The 25,706-nt window shown below is 46.0% G+C and overlaps 1 protein-coding gene across 30 annotated transcripts in view; it reads left to right on the plus strand.

The window, feature by feature from the left end:
• Positions 1-17,267, plus strand: part of SIPA1L1 (signal induced proliferation associated 1 like 1) — a 323,108-nt gene extending 305,841 nt beyond the window's left edge. For 28 of the 30 annotated variants that reach the window (XM_071222029.1, XM_071222033.1, XM_071222028.1 and 25 more), the window contains 5 exons: positions 2,934-3,180; positions 11,988-12,131; positions 13,489-13,597; positions 16,255-16,339; positions 16,925-17,267. In XM_071222029.1, the coding sequence (XP_071078130.1) occupies positions 2,934-3,180; positions 11,988-12,131; positions 13,489-13,597; positions 16,255-16,339; positions 16,925-17,068 (729 nt within the window). In that variant the 3' untranslated portion in view covers positions 17,069-17,267. The remainder of the gene's footprint in view (positions 1-2,933; positions 3,181-11,987; positions 12,132-13,488; positions 13,598-16,254; positions 16,340-16,924) is intronic. The other 2 variants (XM_071222049.1, XM_053928159.2) reach the window with 1 other exon arrangement.
• Positions 17,268-25,706: the final 8,439 nt, after the last annotated feature.

The raw sequence follows: 25,706 nt of genomic DNA on the forward strand, positions 1-25,706 counted from the left end.
CTGGCTCCAGGCTCCAAGCCACTGCATCAGGCTTCGAGTGCCAGGAGGGGCCAGCTTCGGGCCGTGGCACTTGAAACCCACGCACACCACATTGGCTTTATTGGCCGGCAAGTGCTACCTGTGAGAGCTCATTCATTCGAGTCCAGTGTCACTCCCAGGCTCTTCTGCAGCTGAGTGAGATGCTGGACACCTGGCGGTGTTCCACTGGGCAGGTTGCGCTGAGGGGTGGGGCTGCGGGGCCCTGTGCAGAGGCTGTGGAGCTCCAACCTCTGGGGAAATGGCAGAGCTGTAGCGTTCTAAGAATCCTGGGCAGGCAGAGATGGAACCACCTTATTTTCCACGAGGGCTGCTTACAGTGGCATGTGAACAGGCAGTAGTGCAAACCAGTAGTCCTGCCTTCCTGCCAATACTCTCAGGTATAGACCAAAGGAAGAGGCCTGGGCAGCTCCAGTGTTTAGGAAGACCCGATACCTGCTTTTCACAAGTGCGGGGAACCCAATTCACTGAGAGCCAGGAGGACTGGAAAAGGGAGAGAACAGGAGACTGACCTGGAGCAAGGTACCACCTCTCTAGGCCCTGTTCCTCAGCTTTGAAAGAGAGGACCAGAGTAGATCAATGGTGCTCAAACAGTTTTAAAGCTCAGAAAAAAAAATTTTTTTTAATAAAATTATCCATGAGAGCCAATATGTAGAACTACAAAAGCAGAGTTTCTCTGATGGGAGGGGTGGATGTCATGGGCCCCTGGGTTCCACCTGAACATCTCTCCTCAGGAGGTGATGTTGTGATGAGCGCCTGGGGCTCCTTGGAGTCCAGTGTGACAACGCCCTGGCCTGATGCTCTCTCAGATCCCTCCCCAGTGGGCCGTCAGTTCCATTGTGGTTCCTTCCACAGTGGGCCGGTACCCCTGGGCGGGGCCAGTGGCAATCTCAGCTCTAACCCGCAAGAAAGGTAGAGGGTGCTGCAAGAACCGGACAAGTGTGCACACCTTTAAGACTGGAATCGAAGGGGAGTGGAGTGAGGAACCATCCAAACGAGTTTGGACGAGACTGGGTCCTGCTACTGTTCGGTGGGCAGAACGCGTCTAAGCATATTGCTTCCTTCCATGGTGTATCCTGCCTGCCTTCACTGCAGGACGTTGTAACTTCTAGTAAAGCATGCTGCTCGAAGGACCTCTTCAAGGCAGCTGTTTGCTGCTAATAAGGTATTTCCCAAAAGGACCGAAACTACAGTTGGGGGAAATTTTTCTCTTGTAAAACCATCAGGGTAGGAATACTCACTGGAGAAGGAAATCCCTTTGCTGAACCCAGAGGAGCTAAAAGCAAAGATCGACAGCAGGTTTTGATGGACAGATCTGAGATGTGACGCAGCAGGCAGAAGCCCATGTGGTGGTCCTAGAGCCTAGCAGACGGAGGGGAGGTGGCCTGGTGTGTTTGTTCCCGTTTCAAGTTACTATTGCCAAACCATGTAAGCTCTCTGATGCCCACTCTTCTCTGTAAAGTGAGAAGAGAACTCATTTCTGTACCAACTTCCCTCCACTTAAAGACTCACAAGACATTTATCATAGCGGCTTCATTCTCTAGGCAAGCACACGTGTGCCTGGGGGTTAGCTCATCATGGATTTTTAAAAGTGAGCACAATTTTTACACAATTGGCCCCTCCCAAGACTCATTTACAATGTTTTTGATTAATAACTTCTTTTATGTATTTATGCAGCAACCGTGCACACCCCATTGTGGGTAATGTTGCTTGATTGACCCTTGGTTTGTTGAATGGAATTGTGTTAGACCCAGAGCACACGGATGAACCCGAGTGTCAACTCTGTGTCCTCTGCTCTCTCCCAGTGGAGCTGCTGCTGTGTGATTGTCTCTCTGTCTCTTCAAAGTGTCATGGAAAGTCCCGCCGTGGCTTTCTGCCAGCAGTGACTCAGCCCTCCTACTCACATCTTTACCTGTTCCCCACATTGTTCTCCCTGCCAAGGTGAATGGTAGTCTAAGAGGAATTGAATAAATAGCAGCCTTATTGTTAACAGACCAAATACTCTGTTGGCTTTCAGGATACTGAATATTTAATTATTATTAATGTGTCTGTTTTTTCTCAGTGAATGGGATTCTCAAAGGCTTGCTGTTTGCAGAAAAATCTCAAATAAAATCAAGTCTGGTCACAAAGACAGAGGACATCAGCAAGATACAGCTATCTGGAACATGTGTCACTTCTATATGCATATAAATATCTGTCGTTTATAAAGACGACTTCCCTATTTTCATTTCATGAGTAGAAATCTATCTCAAAAAATAGATTGTTGCCAAAACTCACTAAATATAATTATAGCAGTTAATGTTTATCAAGAGCCACCTATTATTTGGGTTAATATTTTGTGATGATCAGATGCTCTTGTTGCAGGGCAAACATGCAGTCACTTGACAAGCTTCTGCGGGCACCGTGGCTGCTCCCCTGGGGGCCTCAACATTATTTCCTAATACACCTTACAGATACACGGCACTGTGAACAGCCCCGGGTTTCACTCGACCCCTAGTAATCCAGAGAGGTGCCGTGCCCCCGTTTCATAGACAAGGACTTGGGCTCAAAGAGACTGCATGAGCGGCCAGTGACAGAGCATTCCAGTGCGACACACGCTTGTGTGCTCCTCCTCCTCTTCTCACCCATGACGCAGTCCTGATGGGCCCTTCGGGACACAGCTGAATTCTGTGCTGAGCACTGAGCGGGCGTGCTGGGCTTTGAGGATGGGATGAGCAGGGACTCTCATTTTGGCTGTAAGGCGATGGTGGACTCTGAGGCTTGCTTGTTGGGCTCCAGGATTTGACAGGGTGTGTCTGAGAGCGATGTTTTTGTGAACCCAGTCATTCCCCAAAACCTGGGTCTTGGGTGTGCGGCCTGGAAACCTGACCTTCTGTTGTCTTTGCGCTGTTTTTCAGTTCCCGGCGCTCTCCTCGCCGCAGTCTCCTTTTCCTGCCACCCCCGCCTCAAGGCGGGCCCTGCACCGAACGCTCTCGGACGAGAGTATTTACAGTGGCCAGAGGGAGCACTTTTTCACCTCAAGGGCTTCGCTGCTGGACCAAGCCCTGCCCAATGATGTCCTCTTCAGTAGCACGTATCCTTCTCTCCCCAAGTCTCTTCCGTTGCGGAGGCCTTCGTACACCCTGGGGATGAAGTCTTTGCATGGTAAGTTGGTCCGTGGCTTCAGCCGAATGGCCCTGCTGGTGATGACAGTGTCCCCAGAAACCACTGTCATTCACTTTGCTCAGGGAATGACCACTGGAGGAAGTGCTGCTGACACGCTCTTGTTACTCAGCTTGCCCGCACCCCCACCCGGCCTCTCAGCAGCCATCCCAGACCACAGGGTCCAAACAGTCAGCGTCACCAGGCCGTAAGTCACCCGGGATGCTTGTGGCTTTTTTCAGTTAGGGTATAGTTGACATAGAACATCATATCAGTTTCAGGTGTTCAGCATAATGATTGGTATTTGTTTATGTTGCAGAATAGTCACCACAGGGAGTCTAGTCACCGTACAAAGTTGTTGTTTTTATGAGAACTTTGAAGATTTACTCTCCTAGCAACTTCCAACTACGCAGCACAGTACATAATAGGGCAAAAGTAGGTTTGCAGGTGTTCGTCTGGAAAATAACACTAATTAATAAGTAGTAATACAAGAGTAAACTTTGTGTTTCATGTACTCACGACTGCAGACCTGCTTGTCCCCCGTGCTGTTGGCCGCAGTCACCGCACTGTTCACCCTCAGGGCCTGTCCTCCTCAGTCTGACGTTTTACAGTTGGCACAGGGCCCTCGAGGCCCAGGTGTTGCTAATAGCAAGACTGCACTTTGTACAGCTGAACAATATTTCGTGGCGTGTATATACCACATTTCCTTTGTCCGTTCCTTCATCAGCAAACACTCAGGTGGTTTCCATATCTTGGCTACTGCAGATAATGCTGCAGTAAACATAGGGGTGCGTGTGTCTTCTCAAATTCGAGTTTTTATTTCGGGTGGGGGGTAAATGCCCAGAAGTGGAAGTGGTAGATCCTGTGGCAGCTTTATTTTGAGGAGCCTCTATACTGTTTTCCAGAGGGGCCGCACCAGCTTACATTCCTGCTAACGGTGCACAAGGGACCCCTTTGCTGCACGTCCTCGCCGACGCTTGCATCTTGCCTTTTTGATAGCAGCCGTTCTAACAAGTGCGAGGTGACATCTCGTTGTGGTTTTGTTTTGCATTTTCCTAGTGACTAGTGATGTTGAGCATCTTTTTACCTGCCTATGGGCAATGTGTAAGTCTGAGGAAAGGCTGTTTAGATCACCTGCGCATTTTGCCTTTAGAGTGTTTGGTGTTTGCTATTGAGCTGTGAGTTCTGTGTATTTCGGATATTAAACTCTTATCTGATATATTACTTGAAAATATTTTTCTCCTCTTTTCATTTTGTCGATGGCCTCTTTGTTGTACAGGAGCTTTTTAGTTTGACGGAGTCACACTTGTTTGGTTTTGCTTTTGGTGTCATCTAAAAATGCATTGCCATAACCAATGCCATTGCCATAACCAGTGCCATGGCCATAACCAAGGTCATTGCCATAACCAATGCCATGGCCATAACCAAGGCCATTGCCATAACCGATGTAAAGGAGTATGTCTAAGAGCAGTGGGTTATGAAATTACCACCTATATTTTCCACTAGGAGTTTATGGTTTCATGTCTTACATTCAAGCCTTTAATCCATCTTGAGTTAATTTTCGTGTATGGTGTAAGGTAATAGTCCAGGTTCATTCTTTGCATGTGGTTAGTAGTTTTCCCAACATCATTTATTGAAGAGACTGCCCCTTCCCCATTTTCTGTTCTTGGCTCCTATGTTGTTAATTAATTGACATATGCGTGGGTTTATTTCTGGACTCTTTATTCTATTCCAATGACGTATATTTCTGGTTTTATATTGATAGTATAGTTTTAGTTACTATAGCTTTGTAATATAGTTTGAAATCAGGAAATGCAATGCCTCCACATTTGTTCTTTGTTCTTCCCAAGACCACTTTGTTCATGTTTCCCAAAATGACGTTAGTATTTGAGGTCCTTTGTGATTCCAAACCAATTTTAGGATTGTTTGTTCTAGTTCTTTGAAAAATGCCATTAGTAGTTTGATAGGGTTTGCCTTGAACCTGTAGATTGCTTTGGGTAGTGTAGACATTTTAATGATACTGGTTCTTCCAGCCCATCAGCATGGTGTATCCTAACATTTATTTGTGCTGTATTCAGTTTCTTTTTTCAGTGTCTTCTAATCTTCTCAGTACAGGTCTTTTACTTCCTTGGTTAAATTTATTCCTAGGTATTTTATTACGTTTGATGCCATTGTAAATAGAATGGTTTCCTTAATTTCTGATAGCTCTTTTTTAGAACATGACAGATTTGTGTAGAAACATACAAATTTTGTATACTGACTTTGCATCCTGCAACTTTACTGAATTCGTTATTAATTCTTACAGTTTGTGGCGGAGTCTATACTGCTCTCTAATATGTCATCTGCAAATAGTGAGTTTTACTTATTCCTTTTGTATTTGGATGCCTTTTACTTATTTTCCCTGTTTAATTCCTGTGGCTACAATCCCCAATGCTACGTTGAATAAAATGGTGAGAATGGGCATCCTTGTCTTGTTTCTGACCTTAGAGGAAAGGCTTCAGCTTTTCACCAGTGTGTTATGATGTTAGCTGTAGGCTTATATGTGGCCTTTATCATATTGAGGCACATTCCCTCTGATCCAGTCTGCTAAGAGTTTTTATCATAAGTGGATGTCGAATTTTGTCAAATGCTTTTTCTGCATCTATTAGGTGGTCATATGATTTTTATACTTTATTAATGTAGTGCTGTATTGATTGATTTGTAGATGTTGAACATTCTCTGCATCTCTACAGTAAATCCCATTTGATCCTGGTGTATGATCCTTTTAATGTCTTGTTGAATTCAGTGTGCTAATACTTTGTTGAATTTTTACATTTACATTCATCCGGGATATTGGCCTATAATATTTTCTTGTGGCATCCCTGTCTGGTTTTGGTGTCAGGGTGATGCTGGCCTCGTAAAATGAGTTAGAAACTCTTCCTTCCATTTCAATTGTTGGAAGAGTTTGCAAAAGTTAGTATTAATTCTTCTTTGGATGTTTGGTAGATGTCCCCCGTAAAGCCCTCTGGTCCTGGACTTTTGTTTATTGGGAGGTTTGTGATTACTGATTCAACTTCTTACTAGAAATGTGTTCAGATTTTTCTATTTCTTTATGATTCAGTCTTGGTAGTTTATATGTTTCTAGGGATTTATTTCTTGTAGGTTGTTGAATTTGTTGGTGTATAATTATTCATGGTAGTCTCTAATCTTTATTTCTGGTATCATTTGTAATGTCTTCTCTCTCGTTTCTGATTTTGAGTCTTCTCTCTCTTTTTTCTTGGTGAATCTAGCTAAAGGTTTGTCTCTTTTGTTTATATTTTCTAACAACCAGTTCTCATTTTTATTGATCTTAAATTTCTTTTTAGTCTTTGTTTCATTTATTTCCTTCCTTCTCCTGATTTGGAGCTTCATTTGTTCTTTTTCTAGCTCCTTGGTGTATAAAATTAGGTTGTTTGAGATTTTTCTTGTTTCTTGATGTGGGCATTTATTACTATAAACTTTCCTCTTAGAACTGCTTTGGCTGCATCCCATTGGTTTTGGTATGGTGTGTTTCCATTTTCATGTGTCTAATGGTGTTTTTTTATTTCCCTTTTGATTCTTCTTTGACCTGTTGGTTATTCAATAGCATGTTGCTTAAACTCCACATATTTGTGAATTTTTGTTTTCTTCTTGTAATTTCAACTTCATAGCATGGTGGTGGGAAAAGATGCTTGATATGATTTCAATCTTTTTAAATTCATTAAGACTTGTTTTGTTGCCTAACATATATCTTGGGTAATGTTCCATGTGCACTTGAGAAAAATGTATATTCTGTTGCTTTGGGATAGAATATTTTAATTTCCTTTTTCTTTTTCTTTTTTAATATATTTGTTTAGTCCGTTGGGTCTAATGTGGCATTTGAGGACAATGTTTCCTTACTGATTTCCTGTCTGGCTGAGCTCTAGCCATTGATGTAAGTGGGGTAGTAAAATCCCGTATATTATATTATATTGCTCTCTATTTCTCTCTTTAGGTCAGTTAATATTTGCTTTATATATTTAGATGCTCCTCTGTTAATGTGTAAATATTTACAAATGTTATAACTTCTTGTTGGATTTACCCCTTTATTATTATGGAATGCCCTCCTTTGTCTTTTCATCTGATATCAGTATAGCTACCCAGTTCTGTTGGTTTCCACTTGCCTGGGATAGCTTTTTCCATCCTTTCACTTTTGGTCTATGTGCACGGTTACATCTGAAGTGAGTCTCTTATAAGCAGTAGGTATATGGGTCTTTTTGTTTGTTTTTGTTTTGTTTTACTTATTTGGCTACTCTGTGTCTTTTGACTGGAGCATTTAGTATATTTATATTTAAAATAATTATTAATAGATATATACTTATTACCATTTTGTTAACTTTCTATCTTTGTAATTCCTCTGTTCCTACTTCTTTCTCACTCTCTCCCTTTGTGGTTTGATGACTTTGTGTAGTGGTTAGATGCCTTCCTATCTTTTGTGTATATACTATAGGTTTTTTTTTTTTCTTTGTGGTTACCATGAGGCTTACATACAACAACTTATAAATCTATTTTTAGTTGATAACAACTTAAGTTTAAATGCATTCTAAAGCTCTATACTTTACTCTCTCCCCCAATACTTTGTTTTTGACGTCAGAATTTACACCTTTTTATTTTGTGTATCCTTTATCAAATTATTAAAGTTATTTGTACTACTTTCATCTTTTAACATTCATCCTCGTTTTGTAAATAATTAATATACCACCTTTTTACATATTTACATTTTCTAGTGAGATTTATACTTTCGTGTTTTCTTGTCATCAACCAGCACTCATTCTTTTCAGCATAAAGATGTCCCTCTAACCTTTCCCGTCAGGCCAGTCTAGTTACGTTGAACTCCTTTAGCTTTTGCTTGTCTGCAAAACTTTTTCTCTCCAGTTCTGAGTGACGCCTTTACTGAGTAGTGTAGTGTTGGAAGTCTCTTCGCTGAGGAGTCTGGACACACCGTGCCCCTGCCTCTGGCCTGCAGTGCCTGCCGTAGTCTCAGGTGTGCTCCCTGTTCCTGACAAGTTGTTTTTCTCTTGCTGCTCTGCAGTGCCTTGTCTTTAGCTTTGAATATTTTCGTTAGCGTGTGTTGTGGTGTGGGTCCATCGGGGTTTATCTGATTTGGAACTCTCTTGGCACTTTGGGGCTGTGTCTGTTTCTTCCCCAGCTTAGAGAAGTTTTCGGCCATTATTTCCTTCACATAAGTTTTTTCTTCTTTCTCTTTTCTCCTGTCAGAACTCTAGTAATATGAATGTTGGTCCCCTTGTGGTCATCTCATAAGTCCCTTAAACTTCACTTTTTTTTTTCTTCCTGCTGCTCTGATGGAGTTCCACCGGCCTGTCTTTGAGTTCACTGGTCCTCTGTTATTCTTCATCTGGACCCCTATTCCCTTCATCTGGGGGGTCTACTGCTGGACTCCCCAGGGTGTGTTTCAATTTGGTCATTGTATTCCTCCACTCCGTGACTTCTGTTTGGTGCTTTCTCATTTTCTGTCTCTGTTCATCCCAAGCTCAGTGAGCAACTTTACGACCATTATGTCTAGCTCTTTGTCAGGAAAATAACTTACCTCTGTTTATTAACCATTTAGAGGTTTTGCCCTGTGTTTTTGTTTGGAACGTATTTCTCATTTCTTTAGCTCACTGACTCTCTGTGTTGGTTCCTCTGCACTGGATGAAGCAGCCACTTCTCCAAGTCTTAAAGGGGTGAACCTTATCGCTCATCCCCACCCTAGCCCTTTCCTCTCAAACCTTGGTGATGTCCAAGCAGCCACTTCACTTCAGTGACTCCCCATAGTTGAGGACGTGCCAAGACCGACCTGTCAGGGTCTCAAAGGGGAGGAGTTCAGTCAGTTCTTACATTCAGGCTGGTAGGAAGCCAGGTCCTCTGGCAGCAGCTTTTAAAGTCTGCAAATAAACATAGTCCTGTGGGGCTGCAAACATTGGCCCTGCTGGTCTTCAGAACCAGGCAGTCTAGTGGTGTCACCTGGCAGCAGCCACAAAATTGAGGTGCCAGATGACTGTATAAACTTCTTCCAGGAGATGCTGGTGACCTGGAGTGAGGACAAGAAGAAAGGTGGCCTCCATCAGCCTCCATTCCCTGAGAGCCCCTGCATGGAGTCTGGTTGTGTGCCAAGTCTGAACCTTCCCCTAGGCCAAAGTTCCCGAACAAACAAGCCTTTTTCACGGAAAGACTCTGATTGGTGCGGTGCCAGGGGATCCCAGGAATGCAAGCCCCCTTGGCCACCAGAGTCGGGCAATCAAGGGACCACCCCCCCCCCAGGTTACAGCTGCAAAAACCAGGGCACCAGATGTGTGTGAAAGCTGCCCTTTCGAATCTTTGTTAAAAATACAGATTTCCAGTCCTTCCTCCAGACCTGCTGAATTTGAGTTTAAATACAAAAGTTTATTTTGAGAATTAGTATTTTTTACCAAACATCCCAGCTGCTGTTATGTTGGGTAAATGTGGGTAACAGCTTAGTTATTTCATAGACACTGTATTCGCCACCTCCCTCCAGCCCCCACAGAACCGGCTTGCCCTTGTTCTCTGTTGTTCCCAGGCTGTGAAGATGTTGCCTGTGGTGTCAACCACTTGGTAACTCTTTCATCCATTGAGTGAGCAAGCAAGTATTTGGGGGAAAGGCATGCTGATGATGGAATACCTCCGTGTTCTTGCCCTTGTTCATAAATGACTGTTTGCTCTATCTGGATCCCACTTTTATGAAGGGCCATATTCTGGGACTGTGGATCTACATTTGTTTTTTCTTTCTCCTCTCTCCAACTCCATTCCTTCCCCACGGTGACCCAGCACAGTGGACACCTGTTATGGAGCCGGTCTTCCTGCTTGTTTATTACACATCCAGCTATAACCACACCTCCCTTCTGCCCCTTTTCCCTGGGAATCGTGTGTCCATTCATTCACACCCACAGTTCTTTTCCTTCTGCTGCTGCTGCTGCTCAGAGCAGCATTTTCTGTGTATCTGCTGCTGGCCAGTTTGCTTTCTCCTGCGTCTTTTGTGAGCTCAGCCCACTCTCATGAGCATTCCCCCAGCGTCTCCATCCCACTCACTGTTCCCACCCCTCCTTCCCACCCTGGCAGGCATCACTTGGGGATTATGCCAGCCTCCCCTTCTCCCATCCCTATCCAACTGCAGCTTGAATCTTGTTTCTCTTGGCTCCAGGTCATCCCCAAAGAACCAAAATAGACGCATGAAATGTCCACTTCTTACCATCCAGGCTCTAGAAAAAACCTCCTTGTAGTAACCAGCAACCTTTTCTCCCTTGTTGTCCCCGCATTGGGGCCACTCTCCTCTACATTCCATTGCTCCTGCAACCTTCTGCCTACCTTGAGGCTTTTCTAACTTCCCTGCATTTTTTTAAAGCTTCAGCAGCAATAAAAATAAACCCTTTGTGAAGGCTTCTCTGCATATGTCTGTCAAAGTAGGCCCTGTCTCCTAGAGACTCACATTGTAAGAGAGCAGCCCAGGAAGCCCACACACAGTCCTCATCCAGCTGACAACGCCTAGGGTTGAAGCCCAGCCTGAGGAATGGGAAGGAAAGTCTCCCTCTCTGAGCACCTACCTGCCCACCTTCCTGCTTTCCTGAAGGTCAGGTGGCAGCGCCATGACCCTGTGTCCTCAGCCGGGCAAGCGCTGCTGGGCTGACCCTCAGCCTAGCCTCACAGGGCGTGAGTCCACTGCAGCATGTTGGGGCAGTGGGGAGGGCTCACTTCTCTTTGCCCCCATATGGAAACTCGAGCCCCAGCTCTAAAGGGCAGAGGGTCATGAGTGACACACAAAACTGTCTGTTCCACCTCCTTACCCTTGGTGGGAGCAAGTTTCAATAGAACTGAGCGTTTAATATCTGGCGGCATTTGTTGATTTCCATTCACTCATAATTTTGCTAATTTTAAGCACATTAATAACTAGCAGCTGTGCTTCAGAGCAGTTCTTCATGTAATTTGAAAGGGAAAACAAGCACTAAATATACCCGAGTTTACCAGGCTCTCATAATCGACAGCTCTTTTTAACTCCTTGCAAACAGGTATTTCTGGAGTTGCTTACATGTTTTTACCAAGAGCATCACCTTTGGTTCTGTGTCTGCTTGGATGGTAGTGCCCAGTCCCATTCCGAGGGGCAGGCTCTGCTCGTGAAAGTGTGCGCTCTGTCCCATTTCCCCCCACCTCCTGCCCTACTGAGAACATTTACATTTCTTGAGCTCCACTAGCCTTCCCTCTCTGCTCTCCACACACATGAACTTGAGCAGTAGCAGTGTGCCCCTATACGGCATAGTGTGGCTCCTTCTCCGGTCCTCCCTGCCACGAGCTAAGCAAATATCACCTTAGCAAGGGCTCAGGATGTTGGACTGCTGTAACCCCAACCTGACCCCAGGAGTTGCTCGTTCACTGTGCCCTTGGGAAGGAGAAGAATCCCTTCCAGCCCTAACCCCTTGCCTCTAGGAGGAAAAGCAAGACGCTGAAGCTGCCCTGGACCCCACTGGAGACAAGCAGCTCTTCCAAAAGCAGACTTGTTGCCTCGGGGCAAACCTAACGTTTCCATGAGTCATACTAGTCCTAGAAATGAGACAGTAGGAGGTTATAAGAAAATGACTTAAGACTTGAGGAAGTCAATTTGTAGTTGAACTCAGCTTGGAATGGCCACTAAGGGCCTGCTAGGCTAGACTGACCCCAGGTCCCGAGTGATGTGCAGGTCTGTCGTAGTGACAGGAGAGGGGTGAGCTCTCACGTGGCTCTCCTGTGCGTGTGAGAAGTCTCTGACCCCTCGTCTCTTCCTGCAGGAGAGTTCTCGGCTTCAGACAGCTCCCTCACCGACATGCAAGAGACCCGAAGGCCCATGCCCGACCCTGGCCTCATGCCCCTGCCTGACGCTGCTGCGGATTTGGATTGGTCCAACTTGGTGGATGCCGCCAAGGCCTATGAGGGTGAGTCCACCGAGGGTCTGAGTGGTCCAGCGCTAGGCCGTGGCGGGGCGGCGCTCCGGTGTGAGTGCTCTGGTCAAGTCTCTGTTCCTCTGCTTCTTCGGGCACAGCGACAGCACACGCAGTCACTGGCACAGCCAGAGCCCAGTTGAGCCGACAGTCACTGAGCACTCTCGGGGGCACACGTCCTCTGATGCAGCAACCTGGTGTTTCCTCTGCCTAGAAGTGTGTAACATGGGTGCTTTCCCTCCCTGTGTGTGGGGAGGCCGGCGGGAGGGGAGCCCCAATGGTCACTTGACTGAGAACATGGTCCTTCCTCTCGTCGTGAAGACGTCATGGCCAGGCACACAGTTGGATCTGTTGGCACGCTTGTCCTGCCGGGCCCCGCCCCATCCCGATGGATGCAGGGACCCCTCTTTGCATTCCCCTTCATGTGTCCCGCGTGCGGCGCAGCACACGGCTGAGCGCTTGCCTCAGCTGCTGGTTCTTAAATGCAGGCCCTCCAACGGTGCTGACGCCTGTACAGCTACAAGTGGTGCTGCCTTGTTTGTGGTCACCGGTTGTCAGGTGCCTCTTTGGAAGTAGGCTGACTTCACACTAAGATTGTCATCCCCAACTTGTTGCTATTAAGTAGTTCTTCATAAAACGAGGGTCACAGCACGTGATTTCTCTGCAGGGGGGTGGGGGGGCGTGGTTTTCATTGCTCTTCCTTGGAGAATTAAAAGTAGCTCATCAGTCGAGCTCCAACTTTCAGGAGAAACTGATTAAGCACCGGAATTCAGAAGTCAGCAGCAAGGAATCCCCCCGGTAGTGGACAGCAGTCCCACACTAACCGATTGTGCGTTTCAGGGTGTCGCTCACTCGCGTTTATGTGTGTATGTAATGGTGGAAGTTTTGTGTTTCTAATGGGGGGAGGTTTGATTTGACTTTTTGCTTTTGGATCAAGTTTTAAGTTGGTCAGCACATGTGTGTGGACTGGGGTTATAGCCCTCCAAGGTGGCCAGGTGTCTTGTGGCAAGCATACTTCAAGAGGTCTCAAGAGGCTTAATACTAGCTCTTTAATGCATTGATATCATCACTGAGTGGAAAGCCTTGGTCTGGAAATTCGGCACAAGGCCTGTTTCCAGGGAAACATTTAACAGAATGCTACTTTGATAAGCAAGAGAAGAGAAGGACTAAAAATTGATTCATGACAACTAATTTTTAAAGGAAAATTACAGTGTTACAGCTTAAAACCATGTTGTTTTTCCTGTGAGGGTTGGGAGATGGGGTCCGAGGTGCCTCCCCACACGTCAGTTAGAGGTCAGGGTGGGCCACGTGTTGGCTTCGGACTGCTGAGTGGTTTCTGCCTCCTTTCCAGTCCAGAGAGCCTCGTTCTTTGCTGCTAGTGATGAAAACCGTCGCCCCTTGAGTGCTGCCTCCAACAGTGACCAGCTGGAGGACCTGGCCCCGATGAAGTCATACAGCAGGTGGGTCCCCCGTTGTTGAAGTCACCACCCTGTCACCCACACTGCTGGCGGATGTGGGGGAGAGGAGATGCAGGCCATGTGGGTTAGCTGGGGGACATTCACCACCACAGCACTAGGCAGGTCACATTCTAGTTAGAGCGCTTTGTCCCTCAACACTGCAACCCAGTCGAACTGTCCTTGGTAAAGTGGTAATTACAAATATTGTTTGTTATTTAATGCTACTATACAGTTATAATAAGCACCCATGGTGATTATCAGGTAAAGTAAGAAAAATCCTTTGCACGAAAATCTCCCCGATTCCCACGTGGTTAGTCCTTGAGTCTCTTCCACAGCTGTCCGTGGTCATGCATGTGTGCGTGTCTGGTCTTAGCTGTTGCGGATGCACGCTACGTCTCCGTCACCAGGGCGGTTCAGGTCGTATGTAAGATACGTAAGCAGTAACTGAGACCCAGAGGTCTTTCTTAGGAGAACACGGACTTTGACTTCTGTTTAATGGTGCAGAGGCTGACATTGTCCCCTCAGTTCCACGTGGTGGGATATTTATTGGGTACCCCTGTGTGTGTGATGTTATTGTACCAAAGATCCTCAAATAACACCGTTTGTTGTAACGTTGATGGGATGCTGTAGGAACGTAACTCTCAGTTGTGTCCATTAGCCTGTGGTAACACTGGTGGTTGTGGGTCACTTCCCTTAAAGTGGCAGGACCTACGTGTGAGGCTAAGTGAGGACGTACTGTGTGGGAAGGCACCTCGGCAGTCAGCTGTGGAACACACAGTAAGCGCTCCTTGATGCAGAATAATTCCATCAGTCTGAAACCTCCTCCCTCAAAACCTTTGGAGGATGGTTAAGAATCCAGGCGCCTCTAAAACTCAGCAACAGGCGAAGTGAAGCAGGTATGGAGTGCACAGACACGCTGGAGCTCGTGCTTGAGGACTCCCGGAGCAAGTCCGAGAGGAAACCCTATTCGCACAGCAAGTGTGAGAGTAATGGGTCACCCTTCGTGAGTGTAATGGGCAGTTGCCGCATTCACTGTCACCTCTGGGACGGCTGGGGAAGGAGAGCAGCAATGAGTCAGGCTGTTGGTAACTTTAAAACTGCAGGTGCAGGCCGGGGGATTCCAGAACGTGCCTTCTTAGGATGGGGTCTCCGGCAGAGAGGAGTCTGGGCCAGCAAAGTCCATTTTCCCAAGGAAAGACTGACAGCTCTGAGCAGCTCTTAAGCCTTGTAGAATCATAAATGAAGATGATGGTCAGCTCTTTTCTTTGTCCGCCGTGACGAACAAATGGAAGTGGAGTTCAATGTTTTTACAAATTATCAGCGCCCACACAGACACAGGATTCATCTTGAAAACCTCCAGAAGTCGAGATGGGCTATGAGAGCCGCTTCAACGCTGCTGATCACGTGCGGCGGCCGCAGCAGCCCTGCCACTGCTGAGCGTGGCCTGGGTCCTTGTGAGGACACCCCCAGCCTGCTCAGTGGTCCTGCTCGGCACCACCCTTACCTCCCACGCCTTTGGCCCCCAGCCCACCCAGACCCTACCAGCCTGCTGTGCCATGTTGGTCGGCACGGTCGCAGCCAACCACTCACCTTTGAAAATCCGTTTGTTGTCAGCTTTTAATTGGTTGTCCTGTCTTAGAAGTCTGAAGATCATTATCATTCCATTTATTTGCACCCTGTGACACTGTAAAAATAATGCCTTGTTTTGCCTTTGGGGTTTATTATAACTCTAGCAAAAGACAACAACACAGCTCATTTTAGGTCAGGGATTCAAACTTTGATTTTTAAAGTAAAGAATGCCTTTTGTTCCATTATTTCAAAAATTCAGAGTCATTTCCTCCTCCCCTTTGACCTCTGGGAAGAGGCAGCTGCACTTTATCCCAATGGAAGGCATTAGGTTCCCGGTTGCCCGGCTCCGAGGTTGTGCCTGGCTAGGACTCACTTCAGAGCTTGGCCCAGCTGGAGTTCTGGTCAAGCAGAGTGAGGGGAGAACAGCTGCGGGGGGCCCTGAGCCTTGGCCAGCGTGTTTTCTGTTGAGCCATTTGGGTGGCCTTCTCCCCCTCCAACTCCCCCTCCTTTCACTGCTCCAGTGGGGCATTCGTTACTAGTCCTTAAAGAAAATAGGAGAAAATAAGAAAACTCTGTCTGGCCTGCTGATCATAGTAGCAAAGAAGGTAAGTCATTAAGATTAGACTGACAAGCTTTCGAAACATGTAGTCATTCTTTTAATATTCTAAGATACTTGGTCTAGGTTTTAAGGTGTGAGCAAAGTAACTTGCCTGCGAGTGGATGGTGGTCAGAGACTGTTCTCCGGGAACCAGGGGCTCTGTCCTGGTTGCCCCCAGGTACAGTCGCACTTGGCCAGCCCCGCCCCCACTCTCTCCTCTTCTTAAAGCCACTGGAGAGCTAGGAATCATTTCACTGTTTGACTGTGGTGCCTGCCAGAGAGACCATTTTCACTTACTACCCTAAATTTTGTCACAAAAACGCAGCATCTTTAACAAAGGAAGCTACTGACTGGCCATAGCAGCTCACGCTTGTATAACCTTATATTAAGATGACCATTTTACAAACACAGCCGCCCCATTTTTTAAAATGCTCAACAAACCTAGCCATAGAGGCTCCTCCTGCCAACATGGTCTTTTGTTTCTTGTTCCCAGCAGTAAAGATTCCTCTCCCACTCTGGCTTCTAAAGTGGACCAGCTGGAAGGGATGCTGAAGATGCTCCGGGAAGATCTGAAGAAGGTAAACACACGTTCTCAAAGCACATTGCCAGGCTGTGCAAATGGCCCTTTTCAAAGAGTGTTAGTGCCTAAGAGGCTGGTGTGTGGGGGGCTGCTTGGAGCTCAGTCCTCACTATGTAATGCAATGTGTAATGCGAGAAGGCCGTCAGGTGGCCCCTTTGTGGGGAAGCCAGGAAGGCCCGTCCTGGTCTCTGCTCCCCTTGTATGACTTGTCGGAAGCCCAGCCCTCGGGCTGTCACTGTGATTCGCACTTTTGTGCCAAGAGACTCAACATCTTGTTTTGTTTCTTGAGCAGCTTTGACTATATTAAGACAATAACCACCAAAACAACAGTCTAAAATTTAAGACAACCCTTATTAGCAAAGACATTAAAATATACATTATTTACATTCCAAAATAAACCTGCAGTAAGTCTCTCTGGAACTCCTGTTCCCTGGGTTCTAACCCCAGCCAAGGCCTTGTACACAGGTGTTCAGACGCAGGAGCCATGGAAACAGGCGGATGGTCACACAGACCCATAGCCGCTCCCCCTAGCAGCCCAGCGAGGGGGGCCACCCCCTCAGTCCTCTTCTGCTCTCCCTCGCAGGAAAAAGAAGACAAAGCCCACCTTCAGGCCGAAGTTCAGCACTTGCGAGAGGACAACCTGAGGCTGCAGGAGGAGTCCCAGAACGCCTCCGACAAGCTGAAGAAGTTCACGGAATGGGTCTTCAATACCATAGACATGAGCTAGGGCCGGCTCCGCAGCCCGGGTCACGCAGGCCGGCGAGCACGCTCGCAGCCCTCCCCCCCCAGCTTCCTACCTACTGTGCCCTCTCTCGGGGGTGCACAATACAACACCTGCAGGTCAACAATCATTATCTGCCTTTTGTAGAAAAGAAAAACAAAAAAGTAAAAATTTTAAAAAGTAAAATAAAGTTTAACTGCTAAAATGTGAATGTCTTTATTTTTTTGCACAATATCTTTATCTGTTATGTATTTTTGGAGAAACTGGGCTGAGGACAAGGTTCCCCCGCCCATCTGCCTCTATGTCCATCCGCTCTTTCTTCACTATTTCAGGTAACCCAAGCTTTCCCTTGTTATCCTGACAAAGGTCATTGTTCCTAGGAGAGTAAACGTTTTTAAAAATTGTTTATTTGGGGCGGGGATGTCCTTACCTTCACTCCTAAAACACCTGGGGAGGGGGGGGGCCTGCCTCCCGAGTGACTTGTTCAGGAGCTAACGCTGTTCGCACCTGGCCTACAGATTACTGGCAGGATGGGGTTATTTAGCAGGTGCACAGGAGTGAACCAGGGGGAGGCAGAGAGCGAGCCCGCAGGCCACACCCCTTCCGGTCCTGCATCCTGAAGTCGGTCCCTCCTCCTTCCTTTCCCCAGGGAGAGGGTCCCGGGTGCAGTGTGCTCCTCAGAGCTAGAGCCCTTTGGGTTTGGCTTAAGCAAATCCCAGCAAATTGGAATCAGCTTCTCTAACAGCTTCCTGGCTCCAAACATTAATGGGAATTCAGAATTCCTTCAACCTAAAATATTGTTCGTATGCATTTTGGCCAAAAGTATCTTGTTTTAAGATTTTTAAAGTTGAAAATGCAGCAAAATTGTATTTTTAGCTCGCTCAAAATGACCATATTTTAAAAAAATTAGTAAGTCCTCGTCTAAAAAGCAAGATTTCACCAGTATTTGTAACTAGGAAAAGTGAATGTTAACTTGTGAATTTTACCCCCTGCTTGTTCAGAGCAACGACTGTGGCGCTAGAATGGGCTTTTGAAACCTGCATGTCCCCGTGCGCAGTGCAAGCGCAGCACTTTCTGCACCTTCTTGCGGCCTCCAGCGGGTCCTGCTGCAGAAAGGGTTCGCGTGCTCTCTCCTGTCTAGTGACGCCGCTGCTTTGGGCACGTGGCCGCTGTGCCAGGGCCCTTGGTCCTGCACAGCACAGAGACGCTGGGCCCACCAGTGTCGAGGGACCCAGGGGGGCCCCTGGTGGCCCTGTTTCTAGCCTTCGTAATTGTCACTAAACTGACACCTGTGCCCTTTCAGGGGGAACGTGCAGCCATCTAGTGTCATCTGCTTGGACGTTTCCTGCCCCAGGTCATCCCAACTCGTTCCTCTCTCCATCCCCGAAAAACACGGGATGGCCTTTCCTCCCTTTTCTCCCCACCCCACCACCAGACTTACGCTACAGTCTCATTCATGGTATGATTTCTCCATGGGATTTTCTTCTTCTGGTGACATTTCTATCATGGAAACAGGAAGAGCTCAGAGTGCTTTGTAAAGATCTCAATTGTCTCTCTCTCTCTCTCTCTCTCTCTGACTTGTATGAAGGAGATATGTACATTGCCTGATATCTCTTTATAAATGAGAAATATCAGTAACATTTAAGCATTCTGAAGGCTTGCTTATCCTTCTGAGTTTACTTTTCATTTTGTTTTACATTTTGTTTGGGGGCTTGGGGCAAGCTATTTATTAGAGTTTTGCAACAGAGTTCTTGTTTGAAGCCTTTAAAGACTACTTGTAAAATCCAAACAATAAAATTCATTTTAAATGCTCTTTTAAAACACATTGGTATTGTTGCTTGAGGTTTTATTTGAAAGACCACCCAGTCACCCAGTGACCCTCCTTGCCGCCCTCTCTCTCCATCAGGCTCCATTAACACTGAAGATGGTTCTCGAAAGTTTCTGTCCCTCTTAGAATTTTAATGAGCTTTTTTACTCTCTGTTCACATGTCCATAGAGAATTCCTAGTTTGCCTCCTCTGCTTGTGATTTAATATTTGCAGAGCACTTTATAATTAGTTCTCTCTTCATTATCCATGTGTGGATTTTCCATAACAACGCTCCCATTCCCTGAGACCAGCGCATCTTTGGACTGTGTCTCTCAGCTCTCACTGTTAGAGGTTGTGTGCTCGGGGAATACAAATGCCAGTTAATATTAGCTGTGCAAAATGTAATTAGAAAAGTTAATCTACTGGAAAAAAAAAAACCAGTGCATTCCAAAGCCAAATGGAACAAAATTTTAAAATCTACCACGTCACTGTTCTTCTCCAGCGGCGTAGCTAATTGAGAGCTAACAGTTGAGTTTCTTCCTTTTATTTGGTTCAACAATTCTACAAATTCTAGAATTAACAACAAAAGATAAGACGGAATCCCACAAGACACTGATGAAGAAGCTAAAAAGGTCTGTTCAGACCCTGACCCTCACCTGGTTTAAAGAGTTTATAATTACTTCTGAAGGACATGGGTGTCGGTGGGGAGTTCCCGGGAGAAGGTGCCGCTGGGCTACCGTGATCAGGGTCTTCGTTCAGGGGTCGGCTGGTGGGGCCAGTTGGCTGCACTCCAGACCTGCTGCAGGATATACACAGGCTGGGTTAATAACTCTTCAGCCGGGGATACAAAGGATAGTCCAAGGGCAAAGGAAACAGGCCCAGCAAGCTCAAGTCACTTGCCTCTAGATGAACGTAGAGCAATGACCTGAACCGATTCCAGGCTCACAGCACACATTCCAGCAACAAGGTGGTCTGCTCCCCAGACTCTTCAGACTGCACCCCTTGGTGAGAAACACAGAAGCGGCAAAGGCGTGCACGTGGCTAAACGCGAACTGTGTTTTTTTAAAAAGGATACCACAATAATGTTGGGCACCGTTTCCCCTTATGACCTGCCCACTCAGAATTACCATTCTCTGATAAAGAAAAAAAGAGACATTTGACTTAGACTGGGGCTCAAATCCCAGCCATTATGTAGCACTGTGTCTTTAGGAAATTAGCTCATCTTTTTGAGCATGGTTCACTCATCTGGTGAAATAGTACCAGCCTTACATGTAAAACGTACTTTTTAAGGATGAAATGGGATATGTGAAAAGCCAGTGACTGGAAATTGAAGACTCTCAAACATCCTTCTCCCCCATCTCCAATACGTCAAGGCTTTTATGTTGCTTTTCTAGGAGAGTCCTGATGTGTGGATAGCAGAGTTTGGACGGTGCAGCCAGAATGAGCCCATACGCTCTGTCAATACTGGCCGGGGGCTATAAACCCTTTGCTGTACATTTTGGACAGTGACTCTCACTAGAGCTCACATCAGAATCGCCTGGAGGGTTTGTTAAACTGCTGGGCGCTCAGCCGCTTCCCAACGATCTGTAATTTACCGAGTCTGGGGTGGGAGCTTAGTATTTATATTTTTTACAGTTTCCCAGGTGATGGTCTAGAAGCAGGGCTTTTGGAGAAGCAGGTTAACAGGAGCACAGCCATACTCATCAGTAACTAAAATAAATATAAACTACAGGTGAAGGCACTTAACTACATCCAATACCTGAGTGTTATTTTAACAGGTTTGCTGACCACAGAGCACCTTGCAGGGGGAAACAGGCTTAAACTAGAGCTAAAGAGAGTTTAGTTAGGTAAAAGAAAGAATTTCTTTTTTACTAAAAAGGTAATTCAGAGCCCACAGCACATAGAACACACTGTGCACTTTCTACGTGCACATAGAACATTTTCCAGGAGAGACCATGTATTAGGCCGCAAAACAAGCCTTGACAAATTCAAGAAGATTAAAATTATGTCAAACACATTTTTTCAACCACAACGGCATGAAACTAGAAATCAACCACAGGAAGAAAACAAAAACACAAATACGTGGAGATCAAACAACATGCCACTAAATGTATCAAAGAGGAAATCCAAAACTACCTTCAGACAAATACAAATGAAAGCAACTTTCCAAAATTGAGGGATGCAGCCAAAGCAGTTCTAAGAGGGGAGTTCATATCTGCATGGGCCTACTTCAAGCAGCAGGAAAAATCTCAAATAAACAACATAAATTTACACCTAAAGAAACTAGAAAAAGAACAAACAAAACCCAAAGTAAGTAGAAAGGAGGAAATAATAAAGATCAGAATGGAAATAAATGAAATAGAGACTAAAATAAAAAACAGTAGGAAAGGTCAATGAAACTAAGATCTGGTTCTTTGACAATCAAGAAAAAAAGAGAGCCCAAATAAAAATCAGAAATGAAAGAGAAATTACAACTGACCCCACAGAAATACAAAAGATCGTAAAAGAACACCACGAACAGCCCTGGCTACGTGGTTCAGTCGGTTGACACGTCATCCTGTGCACCAAAAGGCTGAGAGTTTGATCTGCAGTCAGGGCACGTGCCTGGTTTGCAGATTTGATCCTCAGTTGGGGTATGTCCGGGAGGCCCTGGTGGATTTTCGATTTCTCTCTCTCTCTCTCTCTCTCTCTCTCTCTCCTCCCCCCTTTCCCTCTCCCCTCCCACCCCTTTAAAATCATAAACATATCCTTGGTGAGAATTTAAAAATAATAATACTATGAACAATTATATGCCAACACATTGGATGACCAACCTAGAAGGAAATCTGAACAAACCAATTACTAGGAACAAAATTGAAGCAATAATCAACAAACTCAATAAACAAAGTCCAGGTGTGACAGCTTCACAGGTGAATTCTACCAAGCATTTAAAGAAGAATTAATAGCTATCTTTCTTAAACTATTTCAAATCATTGAATAGAAATATATGCTTTCAAACTCATCCTATGAGGTCAGCATTATCCTGATGTTAAATTAGACATCACAAGAAGATACTATTACAGGCCGCTACCATTGATGAACACAGTTGTAAAATTCTCAACAAAATATTAGCAAACCAAATTCAATAATACACTAAAAAAATCATACACCATGATCAAGTGGGATTATTCCAGGGGTGGAAGGATGGTTCAATACCTGCCCATCAATGTGATTCACTATGTTAACATAACCAAGGATAAAAATCTCAACAGATGCAGAAAAAACATTTGACAACATTCAACACCCACTTATGAGTAAAAACTCTCAACAAAGGTGTTGCAGAGGGAACATATCTCAGCGTAATAAAGGCCATACATGACAAGCCCACAGCTGAAAGCTTTTCCTCTAATATCAGAAAAAGACAAGGATCCCCACTTTCACCACTTTTTTCAACATAGTATTTGTATATGTACACAATGGATATTACTCCACAATAAAAAAGAATAAAATCTTGTCGTTTGCAACAACATGGATGGACCTAGCAGGTATTGTGCTAAGTGAAATAAGTCAGAGAAAGACAAATACAGTATGATTTTACTTCTATGTGGAATCTAAAAAAATAAATAAAAAACCCACAAACACACACAAAACAGAAACAGATTCATAGATACAGAGAACAAACTGATGGTAGCCAGAGGGGAGGCGGGTGGAGGTCACCAGTGAAAAGGTGAGTGGGAAAAAGAACAGCAAACTCCCAGTGATAGATTGTCAGTCATGGGATGTAACATACAATGCAGGGAGTCCAGTCAATAGTACCGTAACTTTGTATGGTGACAGTGAATAGACTTGTGGCGATCACACTGTAAGGTACATACATACTGAACCACCATGTCGTACCCCCAACACTACTACAATATTGTATGTCAGCTATACTTTAAAGAGTCAATAAGCTAAATAAGTAAACAAACAATAAACAAGAAATCTTTACCTAAACCTTCTGCTGCATAACTGCCCACTCTCTCGGCTGCTGTATGAAGAGAAAGAAGGGCTGCTTACCTTCAATATCCTTTCATAAGCTGCAGCTCAAAGACTTGGAGACTGGCTGTCTGTGCTGAGATCATTATAAACTTGGTTTTACTTTCTAGTGCTTTGGCCCATTCTTGCTCTCCTTTCTGCAGGTCTCCCACCTCTCCCCAGGCCTGCCACGTTGGGCTCCCTTGATTCCTTGTCAGACCAGCCTTTCCAACCTCCCTCCTTGCAAATCCATCTCCTCCTGTCTCGCCTTTGTGCACCAAGAGAGCTTTCGCCTTCCCCTGTTGTCCCCCCCCCCATTATACCCTTCCAGCTGTGCTTCCCCTCAGTCCTGTGAGCATGTGTCTCTCAACTCCCCTTGCCTCACTTACTCTAAATGTGCACATCTCATCATGCCTCTTAAACAGCGCCTCTGCCAGGAGCAGCCCCGCCCTTCAACATGCGCAGCTCATTTGATCCTTCAATTTGTTCGTCATCATCCATTTTCAGCCTGAATGATCTCCCAGGCAAAATACCCTTCGCGCACCGTACTCCATCACACATTCTGGGGATGTATCTGTCGTTCCTTTTCCTTATCTGAAGTTCTGCGTTCTTTTAAGTGGGCTGATCTCTCTGCGTGTTTCTTTAAGTCTTGTTAGCACTCTCCTGGGTCACTTAATGAGACATGCAGGCACACCTCTCCGTGCACTTCTGTAAGCCAGCATGGCAGAAAAGCATCCGAAAATGGCTACCCGCCAATAAAAGCCAGCTTCCTTTGCAGAAGGAGGAGTGACTTGGGGGCAGGTGTGTTCTCTGCTTCAGCACTGACCCCTCCACTCCCTACTGCCTCACTTACTCCCGGCTTAACGCACACGTGTATGTACCCAGCTCGATAGGTATCCTCTGCATCCCATCACCAAAACCAAGTTATCCGTTTCCTTCACTGACCCCAGCCCCATCATGCATGCAGGTATACACACATACACACATGTGTGTGCACACATGCATGCATGAGCACACACACATGTGCATGCACACACATTCACACATTTCCACCACACCGCACCCTCACCTACCCTGTGTTCCTGGGAGTGAAAGCCGTTAGAAAATACATTTAAGAAAGGAGTCTTATTCAAATCAAAAAGCAAACTAGAAGTGACTAATCAAGTTGCCTGGAGGGGCTCCTTTAGTCACTTTCCATGCTGAGGAGCTAGGATGGATTTGTAGCTGACCTACTGATTTTTCTCAAGAGCTTAAGGTATTTGAACGCAGTTATTTCTCATAAGCAGTTTAAATATTGCTCTGCAATCCTAAGACAATGAAAATGCTTAGCAAACCCTTTTGTTTTACTCAGTACGAAGACAAATTCAGCCCCACGCAAGCACATTTCACATTAATGAGGCTACGCCTACTGAAACATGAGCAGTGCCTGCTGTCCAGCTTCATAGGAGAGATTCCAGTGAGAGCAGGACTAGGACTTTATTGGCAGGCACTGGGGACAAGCAATGGTACTGAGCACCATCTCTAAGGACTTGACACCCCCTGGTGTGAAGGAGGAGTAGCCTTGACCCCTGAGGTCCTGGGGGCAGCTGGGCTCGGGGGAATGGGAGGTGCGGCAAACAGATCATTGTCTCTGAGGTGGCCAATCAATGGTGATTTCCTGCGCCTGAAGCTGAGGAGTGAGTGAGACCAGGAACGCCTCGGTGAAAGTGCCATCCGTTCACCTCTTCTAGTGGGCTCTTGTTCTCTTGAAATAAACTTACAACCACAGTCACAGACTCCACACGAAAAGGGACCTACATTTAAGGTTGTCTGGGTTTCCCTCCCAGCCCAGGATTCAGTCTCTTCTTCCTCATCCAGCTACACATTCGGCCCCCTGGATCTGAGCACATCCGGTGATGGGAAGCTCACTACCTGCTTGGCCAGCACATTCTATGTTTCAGCTTCTCCTGTAAGGCCTTCCTTTTACTCATGAAACACCCATTTCCCTTTAATTTTTGTAACTACTGTCAGTACTACCACATCAAATTATACAAACAAATATAAATTTCTCTTCCCAATAACCATCCATATACTGGAAAATAGCTGAAAAATATCATCTTCCTAATGTTATTTCCTCCCCAGGACAAAAATTCCCCATTCTTTCACCTTTTCCACAGGTGCCGTGGCTGCTGGCCTTCCCCACAAGAATGCCATCATATACAATATGTATTGAGGACGTGGTTGCTTCCTGTGCATTAGCCTACTGAGTCCTCACAATGGTCCTATGAGGTAGGTGGGTGCTATTATGGTCTTCACTTTACCAAACAGGAAGCTGACACCTAGAGGGGTCAAATAACTTGTTAGTAGTAAAATAGCTGGTGACTGGTAGAGCTGGGATTCAAACCAGGCCTTCAATTCCAGAGCCAGTATTTAAGCTGTACTTTCTCTACCGTACTGGCCCCAACCTCTGGGTCCCATGCGCGGCCTGGATGCGTGGGTCTTTGCTGAAGGGACCTGGACGGGGAGCACCTTCATGGACACTGGGTCATAAGCGGGGTGGGGCTGGGGCCAGGGAAGACAGCTGATAGTGCACGGGAAGGCCAGAGGACCCCTCTTTGAGGGTTTGAAGTGTTTCAACATTCTCACACAACACGAACGTTCTCCCTACGAACTTCAGTTCTAAAAAACACCTGCTGTCCGGTGCGTGGCACATCTGGAAGCGTGAAAGGCTTTGAAGAGCCCACGGCACTACGGGAATGCCCCTTGACGGTTCCTAGACATCGGCACCACTTGGAGACATTGTTTACGTTCCTGTTCTTCAGCTCTTGACTCAGAGGTCTGGCACCCATGGGTCTGTGGTGCACC

The sequence above is a fragment of the Desmodus rotundus genome, chromosome 7, assembly GCF_022682495.2.
Source record: "Desmodus rotundus isolate HL8 chromosome 7, HLdesRot8A.1, whole genome shotgun sequence".
NCBI lineage: Eukaryota > Metazoa > Chordata > Mammalia > Chiroptera > Phyllostomidae > Desmodus > Desmodus rotundus.